Source organism: Patella vulgata, chromosome 9, assembly GCF_932274485.2.
Source record: "Patella vulgata chromosome 9, xgPatVulg1.2, whole genome shotgun sequence".
NCBI classification, from domain to species: Eukaryota; Metazoa; Mollusca; class Gastropoda; family Patellidae; genus Patella; species Patella vulgata.
In genome coordinates, this window is record NC_065887.2 from 35,536,930 (window position 1) to 35,551,426 (window position 14,497).

The 14,497-nt window shown below is 34.0% G+C and overlaps 1 protein-coding gene across 2 annotated transcripts in view; it reads right to left on the bottom strand.

The window, feature by feature from the left end:
* LOC126831825 (probable G-protein coupled receptor 158) overlaps positions 1–13,436 on the bottom strand; it is a 46,374-nt gene extending 32,938 nt beyond the window's left edge. Inside the window, exon 1 of one of the 2 annotated variants that reach the window (XM_050562455.1) lies at positions 12,056–13,436. In XM_050562455.1, the coding sequence (XP_050418412.1) occupies positions 12,056–12,978 (923 nt within the window). In that variant the 5' untranslated portion in view covers positions 12,979–13,436. Of the gene's footprint in view, positions 1–9,127; positions 9,178–12,055 lie in introns of those variants that run through there. The other variant, XM_050562456.1, reaches the window with a different exon arrangement.
* Positions 13,437–14,497: the final 1,061 nt, after the last annotated feature.

Here is a 14,497-nt window from a genome sequence, read left to right on the forward strand (position 1 = left end):
TCATTCAGAAACAAGCTCTTTTAATTAATCAAAAATGGCATTAAAGTCTGGAATTGAAGCTTATCGGATAGAGAAAACATTTCCTAGCCAGATTTACAGATGTGACTCATAGCAAGAAAAAATATACCGTTGAGTATATATCTTTATACAGTGGGGTTTCAGACAGGAGAGTACCCAGCTATAATTTTGCAAAGAGGCATCAATGTGCTCTGAGCATACGATTTCTACAAATTGAGCAAGGGCTATAATTCTACATGTAGATGTAAAAATGACAGAAAATGAAAGTATTCTTCATTGTACTAATCTGAACAATGCATATAAATTTCTAGCAGATCGGATGATAACTGTTGCCACTAGGGCATTTACAAAATTTTACAGAGTGAACAGGCCATAACAAAGTAATTAGCATGCTTCTTCGATTCACTAATTAAAATAATTTCAAGCAGACTTGTTGATGACTTTTGTTGCTAGAGCTTTCGCAACAAAGTAATAATTATATAAACATTCATTTTTCAAAATCGATAGGATTTTGCATTTTATTAATATTAACAACACATATAAATTTCTACAAAGAGATCACGGACAATAACTATAAATTGTATCTAAAACTGCTCTTTGTCTCACTAATGTAACCAAATGTATATAAATTTTAAATGATCTGGGGTAAATGATGTAGTATGTAGAGTGTTTGGAAGAAATTGTGGGCTAAAGACTGATGGACCTACAGAAGGACAAAAGTGCTATGTCTCGTTTACAGAAGTTCAACAACTGCTTGTCCAAAATCAATCTTTTCCAGGTTTAAGTAGACTCCGCTACATTCAACTTTGTCCTAGAACTAAATAGTCTGTCTATACATCTACATTAGGTGAATAAAAACAAAATTTTGAATCTACCATGTGGTACACTACTAACTTTTGCTGGCACAATTCATGGCCATAATAACTACCAGCATTAACCCTAAGCTCGATCAAGATTGACACTCTTCTTCGGGACATTTACTTTATTTTGTGAAAAAAAGAAAATATCATCCATTTCAACAGGGGAGACACTAAATTGAAAGAATGATATTTCAATATGAGCTGGTACAGGAACAGTAAAGATTGGTGCTATTTTAAAGGGTGTATGGCTCTATTCTTTTCAACCTTAAATGGGTCTAAAAGCACATATTAATATAATATGAATCTATGTAAAATGATTTATATTCAAGTTTTTAAAAATTTATAGTAATATTTAATCAATTATGTTTGGTGAAATACATGAACAGACAAAACTGAACGTCATTCGTTTACACCTGTTTAGTCCAGTCTTAAATATTATTGGAATCCCATATTTTCATGGCAAGATAAAAACATGATTGAAATGGACCAATATTGAATTCTAATTCAAGTTTTTAGTTTCGAATATTATGGTAAATATTGAGTTAAATGTTTAGCGCCGTTAAGAACATCAGTATCTAGAATTTCAGTAAAAAGTGAGTATAAGGTTATTTTGAATATTTTTATCAAATTAAACCAATCTCATAAAAGCACATTCAATGGGTGATGATAATTTATTTTCACACATCAGCCACTTACTATCCCAAAAATAGGCCTCATTTGGGGAGATTTTCCAATCCAAAAAAGAATAGCAGGCTACCAAGTACTTTCAAACAGGGAAATATTTAAAAGGTGGGAATTTTATTTAAAGGGCTTAAAGCTGTGAATCAATATCCATAGTCTTCGACATTACAAATGCGAATTATTGGTCCATTCCAATCAATATTGATGTTGTTATCTTGCCATGAAAATATGGGCTCCTGATATTCAATATTTAAGACACAATGAACAATTTTGAAACCAGTCAGCAACATCATGTACTCTATGCTCTCAGCACCATTTGTAATTAAGCGCCTTGTAGACTTGACTAACCAGGAACGGTGACTGCAATTGTATTTGGATTCTTCACATAAATGGACATAAATGATTAGAAATTGCAATAGAATTTTATAGATAGGTTGTCAGGCAACTGCATGTACCCAGCAGCTAAGGTGTCGCATATTTGTTGTTTTGTAGGTAATGGGAGCATTTAAAAGATACAAAAAATGATCAAGAGAAACAACTCACTAATAAATTAAGTGATTAGACGAGCATCTACAAGATATCAAAAAGTGATCATGGACCATAAGGAAATCACTGCAAATCAATAGGCGTCTTCATCTTATGACCATAAACACTGTGTATAAATTTAAAGGTAATCAGGTCATGACTTTAGTCTGTCGAGTGTCTACAAGCATTGTGAACACAGGATGCAGAACTGTTGAATAAACGAACGAACAGACAGACAAAAGGGACTACAATATACAAACACATTTCAATGTGGGAGTATGAAATTTATTTTTTATATTTTGAATGGCACCTTGTCATTGTTTTCAGGAATATCACCACAAAAACATTGGATTTCTCCGGTCCTAATTCTTGAAATGGAAAACGCTTTATAAGTTTAATTTTGGATCAGATGAAACCATCAAAATTTATTTGTATCAAATTTGGTTTCGAAGTACGTGCTATTTGGTTCAGATTTGAATTCAACCTCTTTTCATTCAGTGCAATCCAATGAACTATATCAAATCATGAATCTGACACATACATATGGTCTTTGTATTTAGCAACGACAGGTTTATTCAAACTAGGGTGTTTTTAACTTTTCATTCCTCAAATTATATAGCTCTAAAAACATTTAAACTCCTGATTTATCTAAACTACTCTACATAACACTACTTCTCCATATCAAACTACTCCATTCCTCCATGGAAAACTGATTACAAGATAAAAACACTGATTACCTACAATAATCATCACCCATTAGTACCGTTATTTACTGGTTATATATAACCAAGCAACCATTTACAAAACTGGCTTAGTTAACTGAACTGCCCCTCTACACAAAGAAATGAAATGAAATGGGGTTTCTACTGTTCTGTTCTGACCAGGCTAATAAAGATGGGCATGTGCCATACAGTTGCTATGAGGCAAATTTTGTCCAGAAAGCGGTGCTACGGCCTACTCTTGTATCTAATTGCAAATACCAAGGGGCACCTCCAGCTCTGCAACATTGTATTACAACCTCCATGTATGAACATAACTGTATCCTACATATTTAACCAGTTTTAAACTGAACTTAAATTAACATCTATGAATTTAGAATTGCACTGAATAAGACCGAAACATTAATGAAATAAGTATGGATTGAGTGTTAGTTAATCAAAGATGTAGAGTACAAAGATTATTGATTTTCTATCTACATTTAATACAAACACACTGTTGTCAGTGACATCAACATTTCTCATTTCCAACACTAACATAATTTTATATATCTATAGACAAAAATTTGTAGATCACAGAAGTGTTATCAGTGTGAAGACACAAGTTTAAAATCCCAACGCCCCCTTTGCATTTTTCACTAAAATATAACAGTTCTCACGGTAATATTTACTCAGATTGATTATTTAAAGGGCCTATCCCGATTTGAACAGAGTCTCAAAAATAAAAGTCCGGGAACGTATGAAATTTAAGCGCCAAAATATAGAGGAATGGTGTATTTGCCTTGTCTCAAAATTTCAGCTCAAAATATTGAGTCGTTGGGACGTGAACGTCAAAACTGCTTATCTGGACACGTAACCCTTTTAAGATTTTGGGTCAATTTTTTCATTGGGTGACCTCATGAACGATGCCCGTTCCTTGAGAGGTCTATACAGTGAATGACCCACGTGCTGTACTTGATAACGAAAGGTAAATTTCACCTACATATTATTTTTATAAAAAAATGTCTGGTTTTATAATACAGCTTGGAACACCAGTCTCCATTTCCAGATGAAGACTGGCGGGTTTAAGTTGTTTGAAAACGTATCACAATATTGAGTTAGTTTGCTCGGCCCTTCGGTAGGGGATTTTAAGGGATTTTAACACAAAATTAAGAAGTTTTATTCTCCAAAATATTATCGGGATTAGCCCTTTAACATACAATTAAGAAAACAAAATCAGAATACAAACTCTAGATAATTTCCCGGCTTGGATTCAATCCGAGTTTTAAAAAATGCCTATCAATAAGTTTTTTTGGGACAACAATATGAAATTTCAATTCCACCTATCTGTGTAAATACCGAATGGAATTTAAACATTTTTGAACTGATATTCCTATTAGAGATTCATCTTCTACAAAATTGTAGTTTGCAAGTGATTCTATAGTGATATTATGACATATCGGCACTTTAAGTGACCAAATTAGTAATTTGGGTAGTTGACCAAACAATGAGTTTTTTGTCACCCCTGGCCACTAGTATTTCGATATAGTCTATTCTAAATTTATTACAGGTCTTACATTTTTATTGGAGCCCTTTGTACATTTAATCCCCGCCCGTCCGCCCACTACATATCGGTTACAAGTTACAATAGCCACCCAATATTTTGAAGTAATGAATTTAAACTCAGCAGTAAGTATCTACCCTTTCTTGATCCTGATGCTAGCTAGAATTTGATCCTATTCTTTCTCTAATCCTATTATATATGTAATTTAACACCCCATATACATGTATATTGATAATAATATTTATGTATCTTGCTTTTGGGAAGCCGATTTATATAAGCCATTGGCTTGTTTCGGTATCCCGTGAATAAATATTGTTTAAATAAAATTTTAAAAAAAGAAGTTTAGTAATTCTTATGTTGAGATAAAAAAAAATGTTGTATGTTATTGTCATTATCAGCTGGTGGGTAATATATATATATATATATATAGCTGATGTATTTATATAACACAGTAATACAGTACATATTTATGCAACTAACTTTAACCAGTATACACTATAATATATTATCTATATATTACACACACTTTGTGTCTGTACTGTCAAATGGTCCACCGCCATGCCAAGACTTTTAGAACCCTATCAATGAAAAGATCATGGTCCAGTCGCCAGCCCCCACCACTATAAAGATGTAATTCAAAATATTAACAATACCAAACCAAAAATTAAATTTTCTCTTCTAAAATTAAACGAAATGTTGTATTCCAGAAGACAATGGAAAAATAGATGATAAAAAAGAAAATAGTGAACATTTCAATCAAATTACATTATTCTGAACGAAGTTATCACTGTTGGAAGTTTTGACCAGAAATAGGCATCAACTGTCACTGCACCGTCTCCGAGAATTGCTGATCATTTGATTGACAGATGATAACTCCGCCGACATATTTTTGATTAACAAGTAAATTCTCAATGCCTACGGTACCCTTGATTATTAATTAGTCCTTTCATCGGCAGTTTCCGGGAATGATGTCAGTGATTAACGGTAAATGTTAGCTTTGTCAGCCATTTAATGAGTTAATTAGTAAATAGACGACTGTTTAAATCCAAGGGTCTACAGAGTTGATTTTGAGTTTGTTATGTAAATATAGGTCTAATTAATAATTTCTATAACATATGAAGCCTATAGAAAGACTTGCATTAGGCATATTTAGCATTTCATTTCATCGATCAGTACATAGAGCCAGAAGTGGATTTCAGAAGCCCGAGTTACTACTCATCTGGCATTTTAGAATCAAATCAGAATTTTTATAGCCTGTATTTTGTAATTCACATGTCTTTATAATATCGGTATAAAAATGAATGTCTTTTGTTTTAAAAAATTAATTATTTTAGATGCATGTATTTATCTATGGTAGCTGGCCAAGTGGGTAAGACGCTAGCTCGCTAGCCTGGAGGTCAGGTGTTCGATCCCTGCATTGGCCGAGAAAGTTCATACAGATTTTCCGGCGTGGTTCTCCCTTGTCAGTGATGCAGGACGGAGGGGCTGACAAGGAAACTGTCTAGTCGTTTGGATGGGACGAAAAACCGAGGTCCCGTGTACACATTGGCGCGCACGTAAAAGATCCCTTGGCAGTTGGAATTCGATATAAGAGTAGGCCGTAGTGCCGCTGTCCGGGCAAAATTTCGATCATAGCACACTGTATAGCGTATGCCCGTCTTCATTAGCCCAGGTTAGGAGCAGAACAGTAGGACGTTAAACTCCATTTCATTTCATTTCATTTATCTATGGTAGCACAAAATTTATCAGTAAGTTGGGCAAAGCATTACAGATAAAGTATTATGGTAGGCCTAAAATGTTTTTTCTGTCTGGTCCCGTTCGTGGTATTGCAATTTGTAACTCATTATAGGCCAATGGCTACCAAAATAAACTATAACTTCAAGGAATTAATCAAAACAAGGTACATGTAATGCAGACGTTTTCGAAAAGGTTTCGCATTCTCTGATCTCTGACAAATCAATTCTTTTCAGAAATAGTTGATTTCAAACAGATATCCTCTCATATGACAACCATTTGTCTTCAAAAGGAATTATCAGTGGGCTGAAAATTATATTTGTGTCTGTTATTGCTTTCTACTTAGTAACAATAAATGCTTTCCTTAATTTGGGTCAATTAACAATTATTCATCTCTATGTTAAAAATACCAGGTAATATTTGGAATGTTTAATCAGTTCTATCATATATGTAATATTAGTAGACAGTAGACGCCCAACATTTTCCTTTCATTTTGTACAATGTTTTGATGACAGGTACGATATCGATTCAAGGGCATGGTAAGCAATCTCCGCAAGTTTGAAAACTAATGTATTTCCATCATAGATTAAGAATTTTCAATTAAGATCTTTTGCAAAAAGCATTTTAAAAGAGCTCCCTGTTGAACCACTGGGCCTTGGTCTATCAAAACTTGCATTTTGCAGCATGGAGGCTACATAACAATATTCTGGTATTCAGAACAAGAACTATCTTTTTTTTAATCATAATTTAGCATGTACCCCCAGGAGAGTTTTTTTTTTAACATGACTACATGACACATTAAGCAGTTAAAAAAATAAATCTAAACTCTTGGGAATCACTGCTAAAACACTCTGAAACTTCCCAGACACTTTTGTAGTATGTCCCTTATGAAAAGATATTCAAATTCCTGACTAACAGAATCTGTGTGAAATAACTTGATTTACGCCTGCTTCGATCGCAATTGAACAAGATTAAATAACAGTTTTCATTTTACAGACACTTTAATTACAGTATCTTAACATTATTACAACTAAAGAAAGATATGGGTGTTTATTGCTTACAAGTGTTAGGCTGGTTCAGTGACGTACAAGGGGTTGTGTTCAATTTATTTTCAAAATGGTACCAGTAATTACAATTTATAGGGATGAAAAACAAAATACTAATTTTATTGCTTCTGCCCATGTAATGAAAGAAAATATGTATACATGTACTGTTTCATTTAAATCTTGGTCTGCAAGAATGTTATTTACTTTTCAGGTAAACACAGAAATTACATGAGGAATTTGATCCTGCTAAGACAAGTTAAGAGTCTTGATAACAGTCAGATTTACAACATTCTGTAGAACAGCTGCTGTGTTGAACTATATAACTGATGATTAAAGGGGTATGGTATTAATAGGAGCAAGTCCTCATTCTCTTTCTCCTAATGACTATCTTATACCACACAAATTACAATTAACTTATATATTTCACATTTAAAATACAATAACACAGAGAATCAACCACAAATAGTAAAAAAATAGTTTTAACTTTTAATGGTCCAAGAATCAATACCAAGGACACAATAAATGAACAGATAATTGAAAGAGTAGTATTTCCCTACTGTTGTTTCAAAGTATAGGTAATTTAATCCTAATTTAGACAATGATTGCAGCTTCCATTTTCTACAGGTAACCGATATTTAAACATTACCTGTGTGCAGTATATTATTTTATTATTAATTTTCATTTCTTTTTTAAAGAGAAAGTGACAAGATTTGAGTGAGGAAGTAAAATTGTTGAATCGATTAACATTAAAATGTCATAATAAACTAATCATTTTGATAATACATCATTTGAAGTTAGAAAATCCCTGATGGTATATTGACAGCTGTGGCGTTCCCCCTTGATAAAAGGGGTAATACAGGTAGGCATTATTGAAAGGAAGGACAATGACTGAGCATAGATTGGTTACTTCTTGGGAGTGGTTATTTGCTAGCTGGGTGGTGTATATCCCAGAACAGTCCAAACAGTTATTCAAAACCGGTGGCAAATATCCAGGAACAATGCAAACAGTTACCGGTATTTGCCACCCAATTTAAACAATTAACCTAATGTTTTAGGACAGGTTTCAGGGGAGTAAAAGTTAGGGGAACCACCATTTTATGTCGTACATGGAAAAAACATACAGAGAAAAGTTTTGTATTCTAAGGTTAGGGTTGGGTAACCATATTAGCTGGGACTAAGTCTTGATTATGGTATTCATTTTATCCATAAATTTTTAAAATCTCACGGGCGTCCTAATGATTTGAAACTTATTGTTTGGGATAGCTTTAATGGATGCAAAAGTTCGAGGAACCACCATTTTATGTACCGGTACATGAAAATAACATACACAGAAAAGTTTTGTATTCTATGGTTAGGACTAGGTTAACATAATTAGCAGGGACCCCGAGAAAATTATGCACTTTTGACAGCATCTTGCTTAGGAGCTTGCACCTCCCGTGGGCAAAAAAAACATTTTATGGCGCTAAAAATGCATTTTTGAAGAAAAAAATTGTTCCTGCAAACCGCAGTTTATCACTTCTTCCATACGTGCTAGGTATTAGTATTCTACGCATTCTAGCACAACTTTTAATTATTTGGACCACGGGAACAGTGCCCACTAATCTATCCTAGTTGGGGGCCGTGGCATTTCGAGCGTGTCTGTTAGGGGTAACCCACCGCACAAACTGTATGGCAATAGTCATTCATGATTTCTGTGGTGGTACTAAACAACTTCAGGGCCGTTTAAGGTGGTACAGATTTCAGCTAATCTAGCCTAGCTGTGGTCTGGAAATTAGATAACTCTTGTCAGGGATACAAATGTCTGGCAATTACACAGCTGTGTCATGGGTACCCCATCACTAGAAATGTCTGTAAGAGTTTTTGTAATACTTGAAGATGTAAGGTAGGCTACACTACTGTACAATTTTCATGTGGTACACTTTTGAGCTAATCTAGTTCAAGAATTCATGCCCAGAATCACAACCCTCATAGCCACACCCACCACCAGATACCCAGCAGACTTACATGCTGATGATACCAGATATACATGCACTGATACCATATCAGAGAAAATTGGTACACTTTTCAGCTAGTTTGACCCCCTTGGGCTTCCGCTGTACTGTATCCTGGTAGTGTGCCCTACCATAAATAAATATCTCCAAATATCTCAACAATTACACCACAATATCTATATATACACCAAGCCTTAAATCAGTTTCAAACATTTATAGTCACTAAATAAACAGTCATGTTGTATGGGGCGCCGTTTGTAAATTAATTATTTAGCTTTTTATATAGCAAAAAACACTAGATTTAATTTAAATTTATATATATAGTTAAATCTCGACTTTTGTGCAAATTTTTCACTTTTAATATTTAAACTAAAAATACAACAAAAACTCAATATTTAACATAATATATATAAATATTTCTTGATTTGTCTCTATTTTCATATTTAACATTTAGCATTGAATATTAAGACCAAAACAAGAGATTTGATGATATATAAATATATTTAGTTAAACATTTATATATTTAGCTAAATAATATATATTTAGCTAAATAATATATATTTAGCTAAATAATATATATTTAGCTAAATAATATATATTTAGCTAAATAATTATATATTTAGCTAAATAAGTATATATTATATATTTAGCTAAATAATTATATATTTAGCTAAATAATTATATATTTAGCTAAATAATTATATATTTAGTTTAACATATAGTTAAATTTACAAAGCGCAACCGTACCACGCCGTTTGTAAAATAATTATTGTTGTAAGCGACTTCACACTAAACGATGACGTAGTGTACAACTTTCCATTGACTGCACCTTGCTTTGATCTGTGCGAACGGCACGAAGTACCGCGGCCGTGATTCGGGTTACAAGTTCGTGGTCAGCTTCCATTTCTAATTGCTAGTAGGCCTATTGTGCCAAGGCTCATGTGTCGGGTACACGTCATTACTTTATGTGCAGTTTTTTGTGTCGCTTACGATAATAGAAATATTGGCGGGACCACAAATATATATTTAGTTAAATATTTATACATTTAGCTAAACACATATATTTAGCATGATATTTATATGTTTAGTTAACTGTTTATATATTTAACTAAATATATATATTTAGTTAAATGTTTATATATTTAACTAAATATATATTTAAATAGCTAAATGTTTATATATTTAACTAAATATATATCTAAATAGCTAAATGTTTATATATTTAGCTAAATGTTTATATATATATATTTAGCTAAATGTTTATATATTTAGCTAAATGTTTAACTTTAGATTTTTCAGTGATTTAGTATTTAGCATTTATACCTACGAAAAACAGCACATTTAGCTATGTATTTAACTAAGCGGTGTGAAATCAAGATATAACATTTAAAGTTTTTCATAGACCAAAAATTTGACTTTTAGCTACAATATCTTTTGATATTTACATATATACATTCGGAGTTAAATCTAATGTTTTTTGCTATAAAAAAAATTAAATAATTATTTTACAAAACGGCGCCCCATAATATTGTACTTAATAAGCAATGACCATTTAATCATCCATAAATTATACACTGAAAGATGGTTACGAGTGTCGGCCATAACATCCGAGCACATGTGAGTAAAAAAATAGGTTACGTGCCTTTGTTTTGAAAGTAGTCTCGCTTAACCAGTCTACTGACCATTCTACGTTTGGTTGACAGGCCGGGATAATCAAGACTACTTTTTTATGAAACATAACAGAAAGCTGGAACAAGAAATTGAATTTAGAAACACGCACTTTGGGCAACTTGACAATTGTTTTAAGAACCTTGTAAAAGTGAAATTAAACTACTGTGAGTATCATGTTCTTGCCCAACGGAAGTATTTTCAAGATATTATTTGTACTAAACCAAAAGATGCCGCTACTAACGGTACAGTTAATGATAAAGCAATTTAAAAAATAAAACAAACGTAATTTCTAAAGCTGCTGTAATAACCAATAAGCTAAATATTACTGTTATTCAGAATCGTCAACAATAGATCTTTTACGACTGTAACAGTTGATAGATGTGAGAGAATTGCATGTGTGGATGGCTATTTATAGTATCATAGACCATACCGCTGAGTATTATCATACTGCGTAGTAAGCGTGAAATCACTTCAAGACAAGCCACTGAAGCGTGTACATTCGCTGTGTCGAGACCAACTTTCTGTACGGAAAATTTTGGGTGCATGGGCCACCCTAATCATGGATCCCAATCTGACAATTTGTTTTAATCTATTATTTATTGGACATTAAAATTTTCAACATCTAATTATGTGCCATATTTCCTGCTTAATTATAATTTTAATCTATTTCATAAAAATTTAAAATCTGCAAAAATCTTATATTCAATCAATTTAATTCGTCACTTAAATACTTGGTTCATAAAATTTTATCAGTTGGCCAACAGTCTATTTTAAATCAAAATATTTGGACGCTGTTTTGGAACAATAAAGAATGTTTCATGTTTCATAACTGGTCAGCTACAAGTAACAACAACACAAAACAACATAAAACTAATATTCAACTGGTCAGTATAACAGATAGCCCACGTGGATAGCCGATAAGACCTATGAAAGAGATGTAATAATTCATTACAATCTTGACACGTGCTCACAGTCTTTTGCAGATAAAATAGCCAAGGGAAGTAAGCGCGTTATCATCGATTGACGTTATGTAATAGTCCATACATTATCAACAGAGCGTGGAACGATCTTTTGTTACGTTAGCCTAAAAACGTAAGAATGTGTGTCATTCTATGTAGGCTACATGTGGCTAAGGTAGAGTATTGTTTTTAATTTATGGGCATTCGATTGTATGCAATTTAGTTTGTTTAAAGTGGTGGGATAGGGAATTAGGGGTGGGGTGGGGGTTCACAAAGATCGTAGAAGAGTTTTTTGTTTTTTTAATACTTACTTAAAAACAATTCGTCCAGTGTCTCCATGAATTTGGTAAAATGGCAAAGAAAAAGATACAATCCATTTCATTAGGAGACAATCATAGAATGGATCGCCCCAGAATCCGTCACTTCTGGTTACCTTTACGGTTTTGTTTCGTCGAAATAAATATCTGTCAAATTTACCGATGTCGGCATCAGACTGGTTTGTGAAGAGAACAGACTGGTCCGTTTGAAAATTAACGGTGGTCTTTTGTTGATGTTCTGTGAACCAGGCCACGTCAGTGTAATTATACAACTTGGAAAGATCCGATACAACTATCATTGTTTCGGGTTTCTTCCCTACCCGATAGGCATAAGGCCAAAACATAGAGGATTTCCGTAAAGGATATTGTTTCTCCGCGAAGGCGATCCCACATCCAACAATATTGGTGTCGTTTTCAGCAAATGATTGCGATAAGGCAAAGTAAACCACGTCGTCGTACAAGACCTGCCCCTGGTCTTTATAAAGAAATAAATTATTTAGAGTATTGGCCAGATGAACAGCCTTGTCCACTTGATCTTTGAAGGGCCCATAAAAATATTCCGGTAAAAAATTAAAACCAAAGCTATCGAGTGGTATTGTTCGTTCACCTTTACTGCATTTTCTCTTTCCCGACTGTACGGAGTCGATATATGCTAGTAGTTCGGTCACAGCAATGTTATTCTCGGTTTCCAAGCCGTGACTTTCTAATATGCTATTACCAATAATATTAGAACGAGATCGGGCGGCACGGCTTCTCGAAGAAGGTGGTTGATTTGGTGCATTGGCAAAATATCCATTCTGATTTTTTAAATTTTCAAATCTTGGAAAACCATCGGTTATGGGTATAGAAAACACTAAATCAAAAACCGGACACATCCATAGCAGGTATTGAAGAAACGTGCCGAGAAAAATCCCCATATCTTCTTTGACAAGCGCAAGGAAACCGACGCGCCTTCTTAAAATATTTCATTCCAACATAGTATTCTTCTTCTTCTTCTCGCCCTTTCCACATAGACATAAATTATTCCTTTTCTTTTCTCCCCTTGAACAAAATTAAAACGAGGAATTCGCATCAACTACAAGCAATCATTGGTATAGTTTCCTTTACATTACTGCTATATCACTAGCCATTTGTCTGAAACCGCTGCCTCGATCACATATCGACATGGCCGCCATTTTTCGTTATGCAGACGACATGGTTTGTGTTGATTATGGAAGATATCACGCCAAGAAAAATCACACGGGCGATTTGATGCATCGCCTCTGGTTCACATATCACAATCGCACATAAAAAAACAAATTTCAAAACCCAATCCCCATAGCGGTAACAAGGACACCATAGAATACTTTAACATGAAGAAAAGCGCTTCAGTGTGAGGATTTTCTGAACGAATCGATTTTTCGCAACGGGGGTGTTCAGCTCATTGCTTTAACATCGGTGCAGCATATATCATTTGGTTGATAGGGAGAACACTCGGTACGACTGATTAAAAACAAAATGCTTCAAGTCTAAACATCTTACCCAAGCCCAGCCCTATTTATTTTTAGGTATGTATTAAAGAACTACGTGCAGAGTTCTGGAGACAGCTCGTGTTTGGACCACTTAATATAATTTTAATTGTATGCCGATAAACCTTCAGCTTGATGCACCCAATGAGTAATTTCCATACGTAGGTCTATGGTTTATTGGTCCATATGCTGGAATTATTGCCTCGGGCAAGTTAGCTTTGATTTTAGAAATCAGTTATAGTCATCACATGCGTTCGCAATACAGGCGTCGCACGTGTGTGGGCTAGGTCTATTTATGAAAAGGGGTGGAGGACGACTGGGGCAATGTGAAACTGCGATTTTACATACTGTTATAACGGCGAATTAGCGGGTTTCGCTTGGCTGCGACGAAGAATGTGTGAACTGTGAAGAAAGGCGCGTGTTATCACAGGACAATGAATATCATTATCATTATCGTTCCTTCTCGGAGTCGTTTTGAAACAGTAATAAACAACAATTTCAACAACGAGCATTTTGATCATGTTTTATTATTGTCATATTTTTATCATAGTTTTGTCATATTTTTTTTTCTAAATTTTTGTCGACATACGGTCTACAGTCCAGACGTATTTTATTAAGTCTTTCTTCCCTTGTATCTTCTCTCTTGTATGACCATAAACGATGCAATATAGTACATTATCTGAGGTAACTATTGGGCTATTCATAGTCGAGGCCAGACAACGAGGTTTTAAGAAATAGAGGTAGGATGTTCAACATTTGACTAGAGTTTAACGTAAAACTTTTCCTCACCAACTATAGGGTAATGAATTTGCATTGTGCTATGAGTAAAGTTTTGCCCGGACAGCATGTGCATGCCAACATGTACACATGACCGTACCATATCCGAAGACCAGACGCGGTTTGTTTTTGTCACCCGATTCCTTCCAAG